A 22,233-nucleotide genomic window follows, 5' to 3' on the forward strand; every position below is an offset into this window, starting at 1 on the left:
ACATACTATGAAAAAAAAAAAACACTTGCTAAATTACAGAGAACTTTGCGGAAAATAAAACCTTTTCAGAAAATAAAAGCAAATCAGAACTCATAATTTTAGTTTAGTGCTAAGAATTTTCACTGAATAAAATAAAATACTATAATTTGATTTGGTATTCTGATAGGTAGAGATGGTATCTTACCCTGTAGAGTTGTCTTAGGATTAGAGAAAAAGTACATAAAGTACCTAGCACAATGCCTGGCACGTACTCTGCAATCAAAAAATAGTAACTATTACGTCAAATACATTACTCTTAGGAGTTTTGCCTTCATGGTGATAATTGTGCAACTGCATCTCTTCGTCTTGCCCCTTTAAAATGGGTAACAATGAATTGCAGCTGCTTTCTTAGTTAGGCTTTCTCCCATAAAATTAAAATCAAAGCAGTGCCACTTTGAGAATATAAAAGATTTTTTATGTGACATTAAAGTCTAAATAGACATAATATATCAAAATAGATTAATTGAACATATTCACAGATCAGTACTATTTTATAATAATTTTGGCAAAAGGTCAGTGAACTTCACTGAATGTACACAACAGTATACCTACTGTAGGCAGTGTGCTATATTATGGTGTTGCTTAACTGTGACTCAAGGTTGTGAATGCAATTCAGACCACCATTAAAAGAAATGAGATAGAACAGAAAAGAAAGAAAACATCACGGTGCATGCATCAAATGCAGTAAGAGTATGTATTACATTATGAAAGCTTTCGGTCAATTATAAATATGCCCACACACGTGGGTATATTAGGTCATAATGTAAATATGTATATTGGTGTAGATCAGATGATCAAAAGGTTGGAAACACTGTTGTGTTAGAATATTTGGGTCATATAAAGCTGAATAATTACAACTGCCATCCTGAAGACACTACTTTTATCTCAAGAACCTTAACTATGACAAACACAGTTCAGTTCAGTTCAGTCGCTCAGTCGTGTCTGACTCTTTGCGACCCCATGAATCGCAGCACGCCAGGTCTCCCTGTCCATCACCAACTCCGGGAGTTCACCCAGACTCACGTCCATCGAGTCGGTGATGCCATCCAGTCATCTCATCCTCTGTCATCCCCTTCTCCTCCTGCCCCCAATCCCTCCCAGCATCAGAGTCTTTTCCAATGAGTCAACTCTTCGCATGAGGTGGCCAAAGTATTGGAGTTTCAGCTTTAGCATCATTCCTTCCAAAGAATACCCAGGACTGATTTCCTTTAAAGTGGACTGGTTGGATCTCCTTGCAGTCCAAGGGACTCTCAAGAGTCTTCTCCAACACCACAGTTCAAAAGCATCAATGCATAGTTAAGTATAAACAAAATCCCGTGGAACTTCAAAGAAGAGAAGCAGCATCTCTCTTTTAGAGGTTAAATAAAGTGGTTAAGGTGAGTCTTGGAAGACGGATTGAGCTTGCACAGATAGATGAGGAGGAAGGGGCTCTGGGTAGTGACAAAGTGAGTTACCTTCAGGGAACATGGAATAAACTAGGCCACATCCCAGGATACTCATGGATAAGGACTGAAGAAAGGCTAGAAAGGTAGTTGAAACCATACTGAGAAATCCTGACCAATGAGGTTTATACTTATTTGATAAGGGGAAGAGTAGAGAAGGTGAGATACATGGAAATCATCTTTAGGAAGTTGAAGTTAGCAGAAGCTTAAGGATGGAGCAGAGGGCAACTCTAGTCACCCCATGAGAGTGGCCAGAGGATGTGACTGGCCTAGATCATTGGTTCTTAACTGCCTGAGGTGGGACTTGGGGTTGCGAGTGGAGACAGATATTGGAATGAGGAATAAAATATGTTTTGAAAAAGCATAACTATTATACTCAGTTTTTACAATTAAAACTTCAAAAACTGTCACTCTGTGAAATCCCCTTGGGGACAGGGGTACAGGGATATGTACCCATTTAAAAAGCTGATGTGCCCTGATCACTAACATTCTTTCTAGTTGTAACCTCTTTTGGATGACTTTATTTTGTGGACAAGTATGCTAAGGCTGAAGGAGGTGACATGGCTAATCAGTGTAAGAACTAGAACCAGATCTTGAGCTTCTAAATTCCAGGGCAGTGTTCATTCCACTGCACCATGTATCTGTGATGGTTTCCATTTTTCAAATGTAACAATTTAGGCAAGGAGAGATACATCTGCAAAAACTCACTCTTTGCATCCAGATAGCCACTCCCTGTTGTGCTGCTTTCTGTCAGAGACTCCTGTTCTGATAGCCATTGCAGGAAACTTGAATTTGTAAAATAGTCAGGCTCTCCACCAAAGTCCCTTAGTGAGGCAAATTTTATTTTGACCATACCACACTCCAAATCATGACCATACATGACTATAGGAACTCAAAAAGATAAAACTCCAAAGCAACGTGTAGCAAACATATTCCAAGATCTCCTATCTGTCAATCCAAGTCACAGGTACGTTTGCAGCTTTCAAAATTAGCGTCTGTTTCTAATTTCTATCAATGTCTTGCCTTTTTCCCATTCATTATTTAATTAACTCATCCATCTCCTTGTGTCTTCCTCTGGTGTAGATTTCTCATAAATTTTAAGGACAGTTTATGAAAATTAAAGAATATTTTTCCTCAGTAATGTTTTCATAGCTATAACTTTTGAGAACAACTTCTTGAGAGATGTTTTGGGAGCTGTATTCTAGGACATATTATTTTCACAGTCTTCCCCCTGGTAGGATGGATAAATGATTTTGCCTTGAGAGTTGCATGGGATTTTCTGGTTTCCATGTAAAAGATAGATATTCCACTTACAGAAGCTGCAGGAGTAGAGTTCAAGCAGTTTTAAAGTTTAGGCCTGATGGAATGGTATGTCTGGGTGTGATCAGGGGAAAAAGTGATTCTCAGTGGCTACGCTGAACAATGGGAGTGAGCTGTTACCAGTTACTTGTGTCTAGTAAGTCTAGTGCGTCTCCTGGGGTTTCCCAGGTGGCGCTAGTGGTAAAGAATCCACCTGCCAATGCAGGAGATGTAAGAGATGCAGGTTCGATCCCTGGGTTGGGAATATCCCCTGGTGAAGGGAATGGCCACCCACTCCAGTATTCTTGCCTGGAGAATCCCACTGACAGAGGAGCCTGGGGGGTATGGTCCATAGGATTGCACAGAGTTGGACATGACTGAAGCGATTTAGCTCACATACACAGTGAGTCTCCAGAGCATTTGTGAGGGAAATGCAGCTGCACAGTTCACAAACCTTTCCTGAGAAAGGAAAAGAAAGACTCTCAAGTACATTGAACAGGAACTTCACCTTTGTCTGGGGTATCGGTGGGAGGTGGGCAGGGGAGCTTGCCCCTCCAACTGGGAGTGTTGCTGACTCTGAAACCCAGGCAGCTGTTTCTAAGAAGTCATACTCTTCACCTGCAAAGTGTCTTCAGGTCACTTATACCACCACCCTTTAGGGCAGCCAAGTGGCAACTGACTGTAGTGCACAGTGAAATGTGCTCAGAAAACAACGGAATGATGAAGGGTGCTGGGAGCAACTTAGGAGGGAAGGAAAAGGGGAGACACAGAAGAAGCACCACCGGAGTTGGGATTTTGCAAACAGAGAAAGGATATGCATGTGTCTATGTGCTGAGGGGCAAAGGAATTTCAACAATAAATAATACAAGGCATGGAAATGGATAAGTGCACAGATGTACTCAGGAGATTGGAATTCATGAGGGATTAGGTTGGGGTCGGGGTTCGAAGGACCTCATTTATTAACAGGAAATTTAAGTTCATCCCACAGCAAGCCTATGAGACATGTTCTTATTCTTGTTATACTATTGTGATTCTCTTCTTGGATGGGCTGGGTTTAGAAAGAAGACCAATAACAGTAAGTGGATGAATCAAATACCAAAGTGTCCAGAGGCCAGAAGACCAATATGAAGGGTTTGGAAGAATTAAGGTTCCAGAATATAAGGGTGTACATGCATGTGTGCTTAGTGGCCAAGTTTGGTCAACTCTTTGTGACCCTATGGACTGTAGACTGCCAGGCTCCTCTGTCCATGGGATTTCCCAGTCAAGAATACTAGAGTAGGTTGCCATTTTCTTCTCCAGAATATAAGGCCAAAAACTGGGAAAGAGGCAGTAGAAACAAGGATGAGGCATGAGAATTACTTCCATGGGATGTTCTTTGATGTGAAATTACTGAGTCACACCAAGGGTATAGAAACTTATATGGCTCAGGAAACATAATTTGCATTGGCTTCACCATACATACAGATATTTCCCCATTAGTTGGCCAGTCTTTGTTAGGATATGCCTTTACTTTTATTGTTTTGGTTAATGTAACTGCTCTCTCATGAATTCTTTGTATTTGTACTTATTTTATTAATAGAAGAATTAAAGTTTTTATTCCCCAAATTTGATTTAGCACTTATTTCTTCAGCTTATCACTATCTCTGTTGTTTATTAGTTGTGTGAGTAAAAGGCCAAGCCTTATGCTTGTCACACAAGAAGAGTTGAATAAGTTATTGTACTTTTACTGTGTTAATGTTTGTGTCATCTTTTATCTGTAGCATATATTTAAAATATATAATTACTTACACAAATAATTTGTTTTATTAGTTTTATTCCACAAACTTATTTTACTCAGTTTCCTGTTTTCACTTAAAAATATTATAAAGTTGGGATAAGCATATTAAATTTTGTTATGTAAGTGTGGTGGATGTTAATTTATATGCAAGCTGGGTTTACTTCTGAATTCTCTATTTTTGTCCCTTTCTCTACCTTCATGTTTTTGAATCTGTAAAGTACTCTTTGAAAAGTTACCCCTTCATATGTGTTCTGAATCTGGTAAGATGTGTTTTCCTTCATTATTTCTTTGTAAGTGATTTCTTTGATATTCTTTCCGCTTATTTCTTTATTTTGTAGGAATTTTAGAACTAGTCTGTGAGGATATATAAAGTGATATTTGGGCATCTTAATTGGAATCTTGTTAAATTTATAAATTATCTTAAGAGGTGCCGTCATTTCTATCTATTCTTTCCTGTCAAGAGCATATACGCATACAAGAGTGCTAAGTTGGTTCAGTTGTATCCGACTGTTTGTGATCCCGTGGATTGTAACTTGCCAGGATCCTCTGTCCATGGGATTCTCCAGGCAAGAGTATGGGAGTGGGTTGCCATGCCCTCCTCCAGGGGATCTTCCCGACCCAAGGATTAAACCTCTGTCTTTCATGTCTCTTGCACTGGCAGGCCAGTTCTTTACCACTAGCACCACCTGTAAAGTCCCAGGAGCATATATGTCTATACTTATTTTAATCTTCCCCACTTTCCCATTATATTTTGTTGTCTTCTTCAGCAAAGGATTGGGAGACAGTTTCAAATCAGATTCTTCGTAACTGACTTCCCCAATCAGTTCTTGGAGAATTAATGATATGCCTATTTCTAAGAATCATATGAAGGTGGCTCTGTCTGCAGAAAATCCACCTCAGATCCATGTTATTTCAACATAAATAATTTCTCTCAGCTATAAACAGAGGGTGTTACTGCCTATTTTACTAGCTAGTCACTAGATTGTTGTAAGGGTTATGAAATAATGTATTCAAAATTTATCTGAAAATGTTATAATACAAACAAGGACATGGTATCATAAAATGTGATTTTTAAAATGTTTTTGTTTCCCAGACATTAAGATTTTAGAGCAATGACATCTTCTCTTCTTGGTATTCACCATATGGTGCTAGACCACAGTAGGAACTCAGTTAATACTTCTGTGTTCAGGGGAATGAATAGTGACAAAATTTGTTTAAAAAAAAAAAGAAAAAGGAACAGGTTTGGGGAAACATATAGTCTAGAGAGAATGAGTTTATTTAATCTTACTGGCACATTTACTTCATCTCATATATAATCATATTACAATTCAACACTGATCAATATATTAATAGTTTTCCTTCTGCTGGGTCCCCCTGTAGCAAAATTTTATACCTTTATATTAATGTGATGTAAGTTATTTGTGTTTCTATTATTTCCTCCTTAGCGTAGCTGCTCTGCTGAAAATGAGATCATAGCTGGGAGCTGAATGAACAGGGAGATGGGGGGAGGGGGGAATGTTACATAATTATCTGACATTTGACTCCAGAGCAAAGGATCAGGAATATGCCAAGATCACTGTAATAACCATTGTCATGCCAGATACTAACCAGAAGCTTTCCACATACTGTTCTTAACCTCAAATTAAAGATGAACCAGAAGGAAGAACTTCTGTCTGACGAAACTGTAGTTCAGGTTCTTACTTTTCTTGTAGTTTTATCACCTCCCCACTGCCCATGGCCAAAGCTAAAACTCCTTCTTCCACAAAGCTGGGAAGAGGAATCCTGATGTAAGGCTTTGGCTGTTCATAGAACAAAGTATTTGGTTTAGAATTATCATTTGTGAGAAATTATTAAATATACAGACACATTCCATTGATTTGATATCTTAAGTATTTGCTGCTGCTTCTTTTCTTCTTCTTAAAACACATACACACACACTCACACCCCATCTCAAGGGCTAATAATGTGACCTTGTCATGAGAACTGGCCAAAGCTAAAATATTTACACTGTGAAGCTTCTAGGCTTTTTGGTTCATTTGTAACATGGAGTCTGATGGATGCTTTATGTGGCAGAATGACCTTTCAATTTTTGGATTAAAAATAATTAAAATAATGGCAAGAATGAACTTTTAAGGTTCAGCATCATTAATGTCCTCTTCAGATACAAAATGCATTAAAGACTCACTCCATATATAAACTCTGAAGAGAAGTTCATGAGTCTTATAATAAAAACCAGACAGTATTAAAAGTTTAGAAAGTACTCTCCCCCAAATTATGTTACTGTGCCTGAAATCCTCACTATAACTCACAAGAGGTGAGATAGGGTGGGTGGTTTTATTATCATAATTATTATTATCATTTCTCTTTCCCACCCATCTCCTCTTTTGTACTGCACAGATGGATTAACTGAGTTTAATCTAAAAAACGATAGGACCCAGTCCGAAACCTGCCCTTCTGACTTGAATTCATAGAATCACAGCTTCTCAACTGTGGCACCAACGACACTTTAGGCTGGAGAGTTCTCTGTGTGGGGGCTGTCTTGTGCAGTTTAAGGGACTGTCCTGTGTCCTGGCCTCTACCCACTAGATGCCAGTAGCATCCTCCCCTCAACAGCTGTAAGAACCAAAAAATGTCTCTGGGCATTGCTAAACATCCCCTAGGGGTGAAGGGCAAAACCACTGCTGACTGACACTGTAAGCTTTTCAAAATGCCATCACCATAAGTGATCATTAACTCCATTCCCACAGAGCCCAGCTCGACTTTGTATGGACTGCTGAATGGGACACAGGTGCTCAATGTGCCTGCAGACACTAGCTGAGCTGTCTCCAGCAAGAAGTCTATGAGCAGTACTCTCGTACTTATTAAGTTATTCATTCAACAGGGAAGACTCACCCAGATATCAGACCGAGACAGATATCTTGGGTAGGGAGCTATGGTGTCAACAGCGCTTTGCATCAGCTATTTCTGCTCTCTCCCATTCTGGGCTCAAAGCAGGATTGCGTTTCCTGGCCCGCTTAGTGTTGGGCAGTACTCTTCAACAAGTTCTGGACAAAGATTGGAGTGGAACCCTTTGTCACTTCTGGGCTTCCCTGGTGGCTCAGTGGTAAAGAACCCGCCTGTCGATGCAGAAGTCCTAGATTTGGTTCCTGGGTCGGGAAGATCCCCTGGAGAAGGAAATGGCAACCTACTCCAGTATTCTTGCCTGGGAAATTTCATGTACAGAGAAGCCTGACAGGCTACAGTCCATGGGGTGGCACAGAGTCGGACACGACTTGGTGGCTGAGCACGCACACACGCAATGTCACTTTTAGGCCAGAGCAGTAACTTGCTAACAAAAGAACTTCCCAGCTTTCTCTTCCACCCGGCATAGTAACAGGTCATGCTTGTGATGGTGAAGGCTTGGGTCTCTTTCTATAAGGTTAGGTCCCTGAGTGACCATATGAGTAGAAGACTACTGCTCACCTGCAATAAGTACATAGAATGAATAAAAACATAAGTGTTAACTGTTTTAAGCCATTGAGATTTTTAAGGCTGTTAGTTTAGCATAATTTAGCTTATTCTGATTGATGTAAGAGCTGAAATATGAGAACAGATTGAAAAATAGATTTAGGTTAAATCAAGGTCATTTATATGAAAACAGAAAATATAATATAGAACCATTTAGAGCTTCCTTAAGTCTTAGGGTTCTCTATTTTCGCTCACTAATTCTCTAATATTTGGAAATCATTTCAACAAAGGTTCTTATATACCTGATATGGTATGTAAACATTATTCTATTACATTAGACTTATTCTTCATTCATTCAAATAGTATTTATTGAACAGTAAATATATGCCAAGTATTATTTGGAATATCTTTCCACTTCATATTGTTTTTGACACCTTTCTTGTGATGAAGACAGATGGCAGAAAGAAGAGGGAGTTCACTCTAATGTCTGAGGAGTGATATATTTAGGAAATGAATCTGAGGCTTTGTGGGGGTTCTTTGTTTGTTTTTAAACTTTCCATTTGCATAGAAATTATTAGAGAAATGGAAATGATTTCATATGTGTAGCCAGGAATTTTCCACCATTATCACCTTCTGCTTTCTTACTTATAAAATAGGGATAATTTTATGGTTTCCACTTAGAGGATAATGGCAGAAAGGTGGACTGACAAGGTTTGAATTGTGGATTGAAAACTGGATGGATGTGTGATTTCAGGCAAGTGACTTAATCTCCCTGTTTCTTACTTTTTTCAGCTGTAAAATGATACAACCGAGCTTAATTTACGGGGCTGTTGTGCATTTGAATCAGTTCTAATGAGGTGGATGAAACTGGATACAGAGTGAAGTAAGTCAGAAAGAAAAACACCAATACAGTATATTAACACATATACATGGAATTTAGAAAAATGGTAACAATGACCCTATATGTGAGACAGCAAAAGAGACACAGAGATAAAGAACAGACTTTTGGACTCTGTGGGAGAAGGCGAGGGTTGGGATGATTTGAGAGAATAGCACTGAAACAAGTAGATCACCATATGTGAAACAGATCGCCAGTCCAGGTTCGATGCATGAAACAGGGTGCTCAGGGCCGGTGCACTGGGATGACCCCGAGGGATGGGGAGGGAGTTGGGGGGAGGGCGTTCAGGATGGGGGACACATGTACACAAATGGCTGATTCATGTCAATGTATGGCAAAAACCACTACAATATTGTAAAGGAATGAGCCTCCAATTAAAATTAAATTAATTAAAAGGAAAAATAGAAGGCAATGCACAAGGGGCTTCAAACAGTACTTGGCATGTTTTAAGTGCTCTAGGAACTGATGAATAAAGCACTGGAGTTGGACTACTTCTGTGATGCAAACATCACAAAAGATATTTTACTTTATTCACCACTTCAACCTAAACATCTCGTTTAGTACTTGGCATAAAACATACAAAACCGAGACTTCCCTGGTGGTCCCGTGCTTAAGAATCTGCCTTCCAATGCAGGGGATGTGGGTTCAATCCCTGGTCAGGCAACTAATATCCCACATGCCTTGGGACAACTAAGCCCAAACACCACAACTAGAGAAGTCGGCGTGCTACAACTACCGAACCCGAAGCCTGTGCTCCATAACTAGAGAAACTCCCGTGTACCACAATTAGAGAAAGTCGTGTGCTGCAACAAAGACCCAGCACAGCCAAAATAAAAAAAAACAAAACAAAAAAACAGAAAAACACTTACTGAACACATATAGGAGTAGGGATGAGAGGACTGACTCCTATGTTCTACTCCCAACCTTGCAGCAATCTACTACTGCCTGTCTCACACACTGTGCTCAGCTCTGAGCACTTGGAATAGTCACTGTCCTAGGTCATGCTCCTCTTGTAAGATGAAAGGATGATACAAAAGAGCTATAAACTATGTAGCTATAAATGAACTAGAATCAATAATCTTACTCTATCACATTTTTCAGAAAAAAGGATGATAAAAACCTTGCAACAACATAATTGGAAAACAATCAACAGTATGAAAACTCTACAAAGTTGCTCTACTGTGGTTTTAATATTTTCAAAAGGAATTTAAAAGAGATTGCTGCATCAAAAAGGGCAGTAAAACTCATTGGTGCTAATGCCATTGCTCAGAAATATGTTACCTTTTCCTACAAGCTCTGTGGAGAGGGAAGGAGAAAGAAGTTGAATAAGGAGTAATTAATGTACACATTTTCAAGTAGAGTAAGAATAAGTCCTGGAGATCAAAAGAATAGCATAGTGGGGACTTCCCTGGATGTCCAGTGGTTAAGACTCTGTTTCCATTGTAAGGGGTGCAGATTTGATCTCTGGTTGGGAACTAAGACCCCAAATGACCCATGGCCAAAAACAAACAAACAAACAAACTCTATGCATGGTGATAATTACACAATTCTGTAAATATACCAAAAATCATTGAAATGTGCAAGTGAAGCAAGTGGAGTGTATGGTATGTATATTATAATGGAATAACAATTTTTTTTAAAGTACAGCATAGTCATTATAGTCAACAATACTGTATTATATACTTCGAAATTGCTTGAAGACTAGATTTTACATATTCTTATCACAAAAAAGAAATAATTATGTGGTGTGAGAGGGGCCTTAGCTAGAACTACACTGATGATCATGTTGCAACGTGTAAATGTATCAAATTACCACACTGTACACCTTAAATGTATACAATGTTATATGTAAATCACACCTCAAGGAGAAAAAGAGTAATTAATGGCCCTGCTGTCATGTATTAAACCTGTCTTGGTTTTGCTTGTGAAAGACAAAATTTGACCCACAAACAGTATAATCAAAGTGATTTAAACTTTCAAAGACTCAGTTTTTCCATCTATCAAATGGGATAATACTCCGCTGGGATTATCATGAGCATTACATGAAATAACTCAGCAAAGGACCAAGTAAGTAGCAAATATCTGCTTCTATTCTGTCAACAGGAGCAATGAACAGCGTAATAATAACTATTTTTGCAATTATTTACAAGAAAGCCACTTCCTCACAAATGTTAACAGTGTCCAGAGTTATTCTTCTGGCTGATACTGCATAGTTTCAACAGAGAGAAGTTGGTGTTAAAGTATGGGTTTTAGATATGCTAATAGGGCACCTGGAAGAGGCAGCAGGCAAAGAAATGTATACCTGCTTTTGTTGTTGTTGCTGTTTCATCACTAAATCCTGTCTGACTCTTTGTGACCCCCATGGACTATAGCCTGTCAGGCTCCTCTATACCTGCTAGGTAACCCTTTGTGTGAAGTGCTAGATGGTGAGTTGTGGGAAAAAATGTTTAGAGAAACACTTGGGTCAGAAAACAAGAAAACGCAAATGTAGCATAGCACAGTGGTTAAAAATACTACATAGTTATGTGACCTCACTTAACATCTCTGTACCTTGGTGTACCTCCGTACCTTAGTGTAGTTTCCCCCACTAAGAAAAATGGAGATAGTAATGCTGAACAAGACTGCTAAGAGGTTAAAGATTTAACATTTATAAATGGCTTAGAACAATGTCTGAAATACACCAAGTGCTATATTAGTGCTTGTCAAGCCCAAACAGTGATGCAAACAACTGAAGTTACACGAAATGTCCTGTTAGGAAACCTCTGGAATAAAGACTGCAATGTGGCCATCTAGGAGCACAACCTGGAAAGCCATCAGACTCATTCATCAAGCCAACAACCCGCGCTCTTCTCACGTGCAAGGTGAAGGGCTGCAGCCTTAAAGAGCTGATTCACATTGGACGTGACAGATGGGCCAGAGGCGAAGGCAGAAGGGAGTACCAGTTGAGACTGGGAGTAACAGAAGTGTGTGCATAGGTGACAGGACTCTTCCTGTGGTCATCCACAGCATCCCACAGTGATCCACAGCATTCATACGGAAGTGTCTCCCCAGGGCAGGGCTCCCTGAGGCGCAGGCTGCATCCTGTTCACCGTGAAATCCCTCTTCCAAGGTGTTCAATAAGTATGTGTTGAGGTCAGGCCAAAGTGAGTAAAAGATTGAGCCTGTAATTACTGAGCACTCAGTTCTCAGGCCCCTAATTGCTTCCCATCCCACTTTCAATCCCCACGATGCTGCTCTAAATTGCTAAACGGGTGGGAAGGGAGAGCTATGATTCCAAAAACATGGCCCTTTGAGGAAAAACCTAGTCTTCTTTGTAGTGGTGGCTTAAAATTACCCAACAGTGAAGCTGGCTGAGAAGCCCTCTGCTTAGTGGTATTCTCCAGCCACTTTCTTCAGTTCATCCACAAACATCTCAATACTGGCAAAAACGAGACTGAAATCACCAGCTTTGCAAATAAGCTGATTTTTTTCTTCCTTCTTTCTCGACAGCCATCCATCTACCAAATTCTTTTCCGTGTTTTCCTTGAGAATCTCTCTCCTAACAGCCCTCTCACTAATCTTTCTGCCACCAACCACCACACTGATGCTGAAGCTGAAGCTCCAATACTTTGGCCACCTGTTGTGAAGAGCTGACTCATTGGAAAACACCCTGATGCTGGGAAAGACTGAGGGCAGGAGAAGGGGATGACAGAGGATGAGATGGTTGGATAGTATCACTGACTCAATGGACATGATTTTGAGCAAACTCCAGAAAGAGCGGAAGACAGGGAAGTCTGGTGTGCTGCAGTCCCTAGGGTCACAAACAGTCGGACATGACTTAGTGACTGAACAATAACAAACCACCTCACAGAGCCCATGCTTGGATGTCTCTGCAGTCTTACTGTGATTTTGCCTACATATCACTGCAACAGAAATCCTCCTAAAATACAGGTTTCATCATATCTCTTTCCAGTTCAAGACCAAGGCTCCCTATTTTTTACTTTTACCTAACCTACTTTGCCGGAGAAGGCAATGGCACCCCACTCCAGTACTCTTGCCTGGAAAATCCATGGACGGAAGAGCCTGGTAGGCTGCAGTCCGTGGGGTCGCTAAGAGTCGGGAACGACTGAGTGACTTCACTTTCACTTTTCACTTTCGTGCATTGGAGAAGGAAATGGCAACCCACTCCAGTGTTCTTGCCTGGAGAATCCCAGGGATGGGGAAGCCTGGTGGGCTACCGTCTCTGGGGTCGCACAGAGTCGGACACGACTGAAGCGACTTAGCAGCAGCAGCAGCAGCAGCAACCTACTTTGCAGATCCTCCATACTTTGGCTCTACCCTGTCTATGTATTACTTACTTACTAACTTTTGTATGCAGAATCTTCTATTCTACTTAGGGATCTCATAGCACTAATCCCTGAAATTGTTCTCTCATTTCAGTATAGTATCTGTAATATTTGCTTCTCCATGCTTTTCCCATGTTGCTTCCCCTTTTGGGATCCTAATCCTAATCCTCTGGCTATTCAAGTGCTAGCCCTTCCATTAACATTCTACTCTAAGTAAGCCACATGTGTCAGTACTCATGTATAATTATATTGTCCTGTGTTTCCCTTCCTGTTTCCTCTGCTTACGCAAAACTGTTCCTTCTTTAAGAAAACTATAAATTGCTTGAAGGTAGGAAGTTCACAGTATTTCTACCTGTTTACCCAACACTCACTTACTGAGTTCCAGCCTTGTGTCAGGCACTGCACTAGGCTTTGAGGAACACTGATGAATGAGATGGTCACAACCTTTGTCTACCCAGCACCTATGTTCTACTTTGTGTTTGTGTGTATGTGTGGCAGTGAGATAAGAAATTTCACATAATTATATGATTAGAAACTAAGGAAAGTATCATAAGGTAAAAGTATAGGGTGCCATGAGACCATGATAAAGTTTCACACTGAAAGAAAATACACCTGAGCTGAGATCAAATGAATAACAAACAAATAGGCAAATGTCGCAGAGAAGGCAATGGCACCCCACTCCAGTACTCTTGCCTGGAAAATCCCATGGATGGAGGAGCCTGGTAGGCTGCAGTCCATGGGGTTGCTAAGAGTCAGGCAATACTGAGCAACTTCACTTTCACTTTTCACTTTCATGCATTGGAGAAGGAAATGGCAACCCACTCCGGTGTTCTTGCCTGGAGAATCCCAGGGAAGGCGGAGCCTGGTAGGTTGCCATCTCTGGGGTCGCACAGAGTCGGATACAACTGAAGTGACTTAGCAGCAGCAGCAGCAGCAGCAGCAGGCAAATATCCAGAGGTTTAAAGAAGTTTGGAAATTTAGAGGAACTAAAAAGAAGCTGGTGTCTACAAGTGCAGGGGGCAGAGGATGAGCCATATCAGATGAGGCTACTGAGGTACAAGCTCGGTGTACTTCCTCACATCATACCAGAATCACAAAGTACTGGCTAAGTGAGGGTAACGTTTACATGGTCCTTAAAGGAAATGGCAACCCACCCCAGTATTCTTGCCTGGAAAATCCCATGGATGGAGGAGCCTGGTGGGTTACAGTTCATCGGGGTGCAAAGAGTTGGACACGACTGAGTGACTAATACTTTAAGAGTCATAGAGCATGATGATACGAACTTTCCTTGTCTGCATACTTGGGGTTTGGGTTTCCCAGGTGGCTCAGTAGTAAAGAATCTGCCTGCCAATGCAGGAGATGCAGGTTCCATCCCTGAGTTGGGAAGATTCCCTGGAGAAGGAAACGGTGACTCACTCCAGTATTCTTACCTGGGAAATTCCATGCATGGAGGAACATGGTGGGGTATAGTCCACGGAGTTGCAGAGAGTCAGACAAGACTTAGCAACTGAGAACCCACTCATGCATACTTGGAGTTTACAAAAAAAGTTGAATATCCAAAACTTAAAAAACATGAACATTTAAGACCTTAGAATGGTGGTCAAGATTCCCATCTTCTGACACAGATATGCTCAGTGAGGATGCAGGGTGAAGGAAATCGTTCAGAAGAAGCTCCCTATGGCATTAGGGATGAGAAGACTTGCTGCTATCAGCTTCAGATTTCTGTTTGCTTTCTCAAGTAATTAAAAAAGCATGGACCAATGACAGCTATGATATATATCTACTCTGCTTTACAAGTTTGATGCCAAAATGCTTTACACAGGCCACCTAACAGATGGTAATGTATTTCAGCCATTACCAGAGAGAGTAGGATTCAAACCAGTGACCCTGAGGTGAGAGGTTGTATATCCAATTACAAATTCCCACTTTCCTTAACTATTAAGATGCCTAAAGCAATATATTTTATTTACATCAAGATGCATTGTATAAACTATATTTGATAAAAGAGATGACTTCACGTTCTCAACTTAAATCAAAGAATGCTTACTTAAGTATTTTTTTAATTGAATCACACTTTAATGCCATCGTATAATCTTTTGGTTAACAGTGCTCATCTTGATTATTCTAACAAAGGGAAACATGGAAATTAATACTTAAGTTGTAGAGCTTATATCATCTATAAAAATACACACTAGAAAATACAAGAGAGATACCTGGGACATCTGTGAAGGTTTCTCCAAGGACAGATACGTGGAAATTGAGTCCTAAGTCCTTAAGATGCATCAATACCTTAAAAAAACTCTCTGGATCTTTATCATGCTCCCTGGAAGTAAAAACACAAAATATAACTTGTGATATCTTAGGGCATGTATTAGGAAAAGAGTTTTCACTTCTCATAGGCTCAATTCTTCTCCTGGTCTACTGTTAGGAGAGCCTCTGGCATCAGAGCAGAGATCTTCCCCCACCCTTATACTGTAGCATTATTGTTGTGTGTGTTCATGAATCTAACTTTGTCAGGCTCCTCTGTCCATGGGATTCTCCAGTCAAGAATACTGGAGTGGGTAGCCAAATTCTTCTCCAGGGGATCTACCCAACCCAGGGATTCAACCTGGGTCTCTTGCATTGCAGAGAGATTCTTTACCATCTGAACCACCAGGGAACCCCTAACTTCTCTATGATGGATCGAAATTCAGTCCTATCAAAGTTTTAAGGTTCTGCAGCTTTTCATTCAGGAAGAAATGTATCACGTTTTTCACATTTTGGGGTTAGAACATAGAAAGTCTGGGCTTCCTGGGTGGCTCACCGGTAAAGAATCTGTCTGGGATGCAGGAGACACCACGGGTTCGATCCCTGGCTTGGGAAGATCCCTTGGAGGAAGGCATGGCAACCTGGCAGGCTACACAGTCCATAGCGTCGCACAGAGTCGGACATGACTTAAGTGACTGAGCAGGCATGCATAGAAAGTCTAGCGTATTTTCCTTTCTCCTAAAATGGTTAATATTCCACTTAACACAGGTTTTTAACAAAAGAAAAGATCAGTCTTCAAACGACAATTCTCTACTGATCATGAGAATATACCAAAGATGTTTTTCATTTCCGTGAGTCTGAATACCTCCCTCTCACATTTACTGAGTTTCTTTGTGTCCACAAGGAATACACAATTTAGGGAGTGAGATTACAGACTCTCTCACTAATCTCTCATTTTAAATAATTGAATGGAGAATTATAAATACATCAAAAGGGGGTAGGCCTGAGTCTAAGTCTGCTGAGTATTAACTTAGGAGTGGAGGTTAGTCAACACATAAAAGAATAGTAATAAAGATAATTCTTTCATTTATTAGAAGCTTTGAAAAACATGGATTATTTTTGTTTGTTTAGCTTGTCAGTCTTCTTTGTAATGACAGAATGAGAGGCTAAAGGACACTAAAATTAAAAAAAAAAAATTCAACAATTCAAAAAATCACACTAAAATGGAATGAGTTATTTTTTACATTCTAAGGTGTGAATATTTCAGTATTTCTTGCAGTTAATTACACTGTTTTAAATTATCTTATTTCAGACAGATGTGGACCAGATGTCTTCAAAATATTTGCTTTTTTATTTATAATTCAGAATTTAAACTTATTTTCTATATTACAGAGGAATAGTTATATATCAGCAATTGAATTTCTCATTTACCAACTAATTATGTAAAATAAATCTGTAAATTGATCAAACTGCTATATGAAATATGAAAATTACATCATTCAGGAAATCTCATGAAAAATGACATCTGCAACCCTAAATGTGTTAATTCACAATTCAGTCAATATTTTCAGTATCAAGAATTAAAACAAATGCATCTTCTGATTAACATTTTAAAACGGCATTTATAATCTCCTGGAATTGTAAGATCTTATAGAATTAGAGTTCTGTAACAATTTATTTTAAGCTCTGTATCTCTCACTTTGATTTGCTTCAAATAACAAAGAAAGCAGTGGTAAAATGTTCATTGCTTTTTAAGATGACAGGTATTACATACATGTACTATTGGGAAGTTTTGGGGGTAATTTTCGTATATTCTACTGCAATGGGCAAGAACAAAGATTTTAAATATTTAAAGAATACCCCATATGCTATCTTCAACCACATCGATCAAATAGCTGCCACCTAATCTGTAACATAGGTTATTTTACTCTGGAAATACTTAGATGAAAAGAATGGAAACAATATAACATATTTTAAAGAGGGAGAAACACTACAGGGAAATTTAGCCACTCGATTCTCTAAATTTTTCATTCTGAGTTACAAAAATTTTCACTACGGTTCCTTAAGAGAATATCTATTCTAAATATTTTCTGCTGCTTGTTTGTTTGTTGGTTTGTTTGTTTCGTATTAAAATAAAAGTAGATGCAGTTTGGAATTGGAAGGATGTTTAATTGGGTAGAAGCTGTAGTTCTTAAAAAATTCCAATGTGAATATTTTCAAAGAAGTAGGATCCATGAACCTATATTTTCAGTGTTTCTATACAAGATAAATGCATGACAATCCTACTGTATTCTTAAGACATTTTTTATAGGTGGAAAAAAGCTTTCATATTCAATAGTCACTTTGCATAAGAACACAAAAGAGATTTGTATAGATCCCCTCTCTTTCTGTTTAAACTGTAATATATAGATGAATGTAAGGTGAGATTTTTCTTCTGCATAATTATCCCTCAGAAAAAGAGGCATTTTATCTAAAGTCCTTATAAAGTCTCTCATAATACCAGGCACTCTCTCACTTTATTTTTCACAAAGTACAGTTTAAGGCAGTTGCCTTAAATCTAAGACGCCAATTGATGAGAATTTTCAATAGTTTTAGCAGTCCTTCACTTGATGGGACTGGTAAAAACAGAAGTCAAGGAATTTAATATGGAGTTAGTAATTATTTTGGGAGATATGACTTAATAATTGAAAGTACTGTTGAAAACAAGTATTTTAAAGATCACTAAAAAAAGTATCAGAGTAAGTGGTTACTAGAGACCATGAGTAGTAAGTGGGCTTTTAAGCTGGAGGAAAGATTTCCAGGGACGGCATCATATATTCTCACAATCTTGTACCCCAAAACTACTTAGACTAAATTCCAGATGACAGGTGGTAGAAACATACCAGCTGCCTGAAAAGGTGGTACCTTTCTGATGTCAAGAATGCATGGGAGCTGAACTAAAACTGCTTCATGAACTATAAGGTTGAGAAAAGAGAAATACTTATAAAAATACTCTATGCATGATATGTGTTTTAAAGTATTATTTATGTCTAAATTAGTGCAATACATATTATAAGTAGACACTTGACTATTTCATCTATATCTTTTTCAGTTTACATAGTCAATTCAGCTGAAGTTTTCTTGGTTTTCTCTAGACAAACAAGAAGTTGCCTACTATTCAGAGGATCATTAAAGACGTGAATGGATATTTAACAGCCATATAGCAAGGCCTGGATATATCAATGGCAGATCTCAATATATTCTGTCAACAGAGAAAATCATTGCAGATATCCAATGAATTATTCATTGATCTTATCCTAGCACCCATGATATTAATGAGCCCATTTAGTAGAATATGTGAATCCGTCTCAAATTCTTTTCTAAGAAATCTAATGTGAAATTCTCATACTTATGATTTTAGCGTAAGGCATGAAATATAGGATGGAGGATTTAAAAATATTTTAAGGGCCCCTTTTTGTGAACAGCTGACAAGATTAAACACATTTTTATAATATAGTCAATTCTCTATAACCACATTTGTAGACTATGGATTCCTAAACACTCTTCTGCTCTTATCCACTGTTGGTAGTAATATAAATTGCAACAATATTTTAGAGGGCAATTTGGTAATGTACATAATAAGCCTTGAATTATACATAATTCTTACTATAGTAATTCCAATTCTAATTCCAATTAGAAAAATTACTCTCTGAAATAAAGAGATGCATAGAAATTCAGTCAAGGTAAGTTTTTAACAGCATTGTTTATAATGGCAATGATCTGTAAACAACCTAATGGGATGATAAAGAAATATATTTTGAGACATACATATGATACAATACCATGCAGCCATGAAAAATAATTTTGCAGAAGTATATTTTTTGATGTGGAAAATACTGTTAAGTAAAAGGGAGGTGATAGAGTACCAGCTAAACTATACTGAAATGTTAACAGGGTTTATGTGTAGGGGATATATTATAAATGTCTTTTTTTACTTGTTTTCTATCATTCCTTTAATAAATCTTTTTTATATAAATCATTTTAAAGCTTTAAGGAATCACCTCTCTCTAAGATTCTGCCATACAATTGTATTCATAAAGGTTTTTGCCTAACTCTGCAGCATTTTCAGTATTTATAGTGGTACATTTACTCACTGCCTGTGACACTTCCATATTTGACAGCTGCCCATCAAGCTATCTTGATTCACCATAAAACATTCTAGAAGATGAGTCAGAGTCCAAGTCTCCCAACAATTCCCACATTCTTGACTAGGTAAGAATGAAACAGTCTGGCTGGGAACGCATTCCTCCGCAGCCCAACTATGGCAGAAGAGACCAGCACAGAATATTTCAGGCTTACTGGAAGCAGCAGATATAGCAAGAACAGCTTTTATTCCCAAATATTATTCAGAACATTTGAAAAGCATAAACTGTTTCCATGTGTTTTTTCTTCCTATATCTGTTCTCTCTCTGTCGCCTTTCCCATTTAGTTTTTTTAGAGCTAAATTTCTTCTTATTCTTAACATTCATTCAGTAAATATTTATTGAGGATTGCTAAGTTCTCCATACTTGTCACTTATACTCAACTGTTACCCTTTCCTGTTTTCCCACATAACATTATACTTATTGAATGCAATCACTTTGATCTAGTTCCTTGCCTTGCCTGGGAAGAAACCTGGCTCTTTTCAGATGCCATAGCTTTCCCATATCACTCTGGATTGAGAGGTCCATGAGGAAAAGATAAATGATGCCTACTTTGTTTACTACTAAGTACCTAGTGCCTTGCTAGTGGAAGGCATTCCTTGTATGCATCAATATCCAGTTCTTCTCTTCTTCTGGGCACACAGAAGACTCCATATTCATCCCCTTGAAGTAGGAGAGGCTACAGGACTAGTTCTGACCAATGGATTGCCAGCTAAGTGATGTGTGTCACTTCCAGGCAGAAATTTCTAAGAGCAGTTCTGGACAGCACTTTCTCTGTTGTAGTGATCCTTGAAGAGGTCTTATATCAAGACAGTTAGGATAAAAGACTGAAGTGATCTGGACTGCTACATGGAGAAGAGATGCCCAATAAAGCCATCTAAATAAACAGCAGACTTCTTAGTTAGTGGGAGAATTAAACTTCTGTTGTGTTTAAGCAAATGAGATTAAGGGGTCTTTATTACTTCAGTATAAGGTGGCCTATGCTGATTAATACATTATCTGTGGCATAAAATTAACTGCTTTAAAAATATCTGTTGAATGAATAAAGGTGTAGGAAAAATGATTTACATTTGCAGAGCTCCTGCTGTGTTTAGGGTCCTATACTAGGCACCTGATCATAACCTTAAAGCCTCTCAACCAAGTGGTCATACAAATATAACTATTCCTTCATTCACGATCACACAGAAGAAATTGCATCTGCATTTGAAATCATGTCAAATTACTCTAAAGTCATTTTCTTTCTTCTGTACAGTTTTCGACTTCTTCCTTTCTTTCTTCCTACATATAAAGAGAAGGAAAAGAGAGCTGGTACCTTCAGTCCATGGTATTGTTTCCAGATCATCAAGCAATGAACAATTCTTAGATTGCTACTTGAAGTTAAAACCCACTGGATAAGATGTGGCAATAAGAAAATGGGGGAGTAACATGGGATTATATGATCTCTCCAACATCATGGTTTCAAATTTCTTCACCTTTTCTTATACCCTCCATCTTTGCTTCCTTGTTATGAAGTACCATGTTACTTTCAAATTCAGTCCTGTGTTCCTTATTCCAAAACATAAGGCTTCTGTCTGCCACCCTGTGCTAGTTGTTATGATCACTTACCTCTCTATTATCCTTTGATTATCCCTCTATATGTCTGCCAGCAATGATCAGTTTTGGCTTCCTGCCACAGGTGCTGCTTCTGCTTTTAATATGGTGCTTTGAATAGAATTCAACAGATAGTCTTATGAGGCATCAACTTCTCCACCTCTCCCTCCCTCTGATATCCACCAGTGCCTTCCTTTCTCTAACTCCACCAGCCCTTTCCACCATCATTTAGTTACAGGTGACTAGAGCCAGGAATATTCACTATGGCTTTCTCTGAATGTTATTCACACTGCATTCTGCCCTTTACTTTCAGAGGAAGAATGAAGTGTACATTTCAGAGAGAAGTGGCTCTGCCACTCACCAGAGATACGACTATTTATTTGTATGTTGTATAAACTTGCACAGCCTCAGTTTTTTCATCTTTAGACAGGGGTAAAAATAATATCTACATTTAAAATGTTGTTAGGGATGAAGTGCCTGGTACTTTGCAGGTACACAATAAACTCTCATTCTCTTCATCTTTGGTATTTGTGGCATTTCAATATTTTAGAAATGCTAACTAGTTTAGTCCATCTCCCTGCCATCCCAAAATATTCAAGAAAATAAGATGGTTATGTTCATTACTTTGGGGAAGGTATGACCCAGAGGAAAAGCCTCCTAACCCCGACAAAAAAAGGGAGAGTCTTTTTGGCTGGTCACAGGAGCAAAAGCCTTTGCAGAAATGGTAAGGGCTTCAGACAGGTACAAGTAGATAAGTGAAATGCCATGTGAATGGAGCATATACCTTCCTGCACCAGGTCAGTGTTCCACCTCTAGACAAGAAAAATGGAAGACTGATGGGGCAGACTTGAGGAGAACAGAAGTGTGAGAGTCCTCGAGCCATGCACTGCACTTCGTGGGTGAGGCAGAAGCATGACTCCAGACAGTGAATGTCTAAGGGTATGCACACAGTACTGGGGACATTTGTGAGAGACCCGGGCTGGATCCC

The 22,233-nt window shown here is 39.0% G+C and overlaps 1 protein-coding gene across 48 annotated transcripts in view; it reads right to left on the bottom strand.

Moving 5' to 3' along the window:
• QTMAN (queuosine-tRNA mannosyltransferase) overlaps positions 1-22,233 on the bottom strand; it is a 457,067-nt gene that overhangs the window by 42,018 nt on the left and 392,816 nt on the right. For 47 of the 48 annotated variants that reach the window (XR_015145715.1, XR_015145716.1, XM_086351432.1 and 44 more), the window contains one exon: positions 15,441-15,550. The exons of the other annotated variant lie outside the window; for it this stretch is intronic. Coding sequence is in view for 45 of the 47 variants with exons in the window: in XM_086351432.1 (XP_086207558.1) it covers positions 15,441-15,550 (110 nt within the window). In the remaining 2 variants the exon portion in view is untranslated. The remainder of the gene's footprint in view (positions 1-15,440; positions 15,551-22,233) is intronic. 48 annotated transcript variants of the gene reach the window in all.

The sequence above is a fragment of the Bos grunniens genome, chromosome 2, assembly GCF_055505025.1.
Source record: "Bos grunniens cultivar Pamir isolate PY7600 chromosome 2, Bosgru_T2T1.0, whole genome shotgun sequence".
Classification (NCBI taxonomy): domain Eukaryota; kingdom Metazoa; phylum Chordata; class Mammalia; order Artiodactyla; family Bovidae; genus Bos; species Bos grunniens.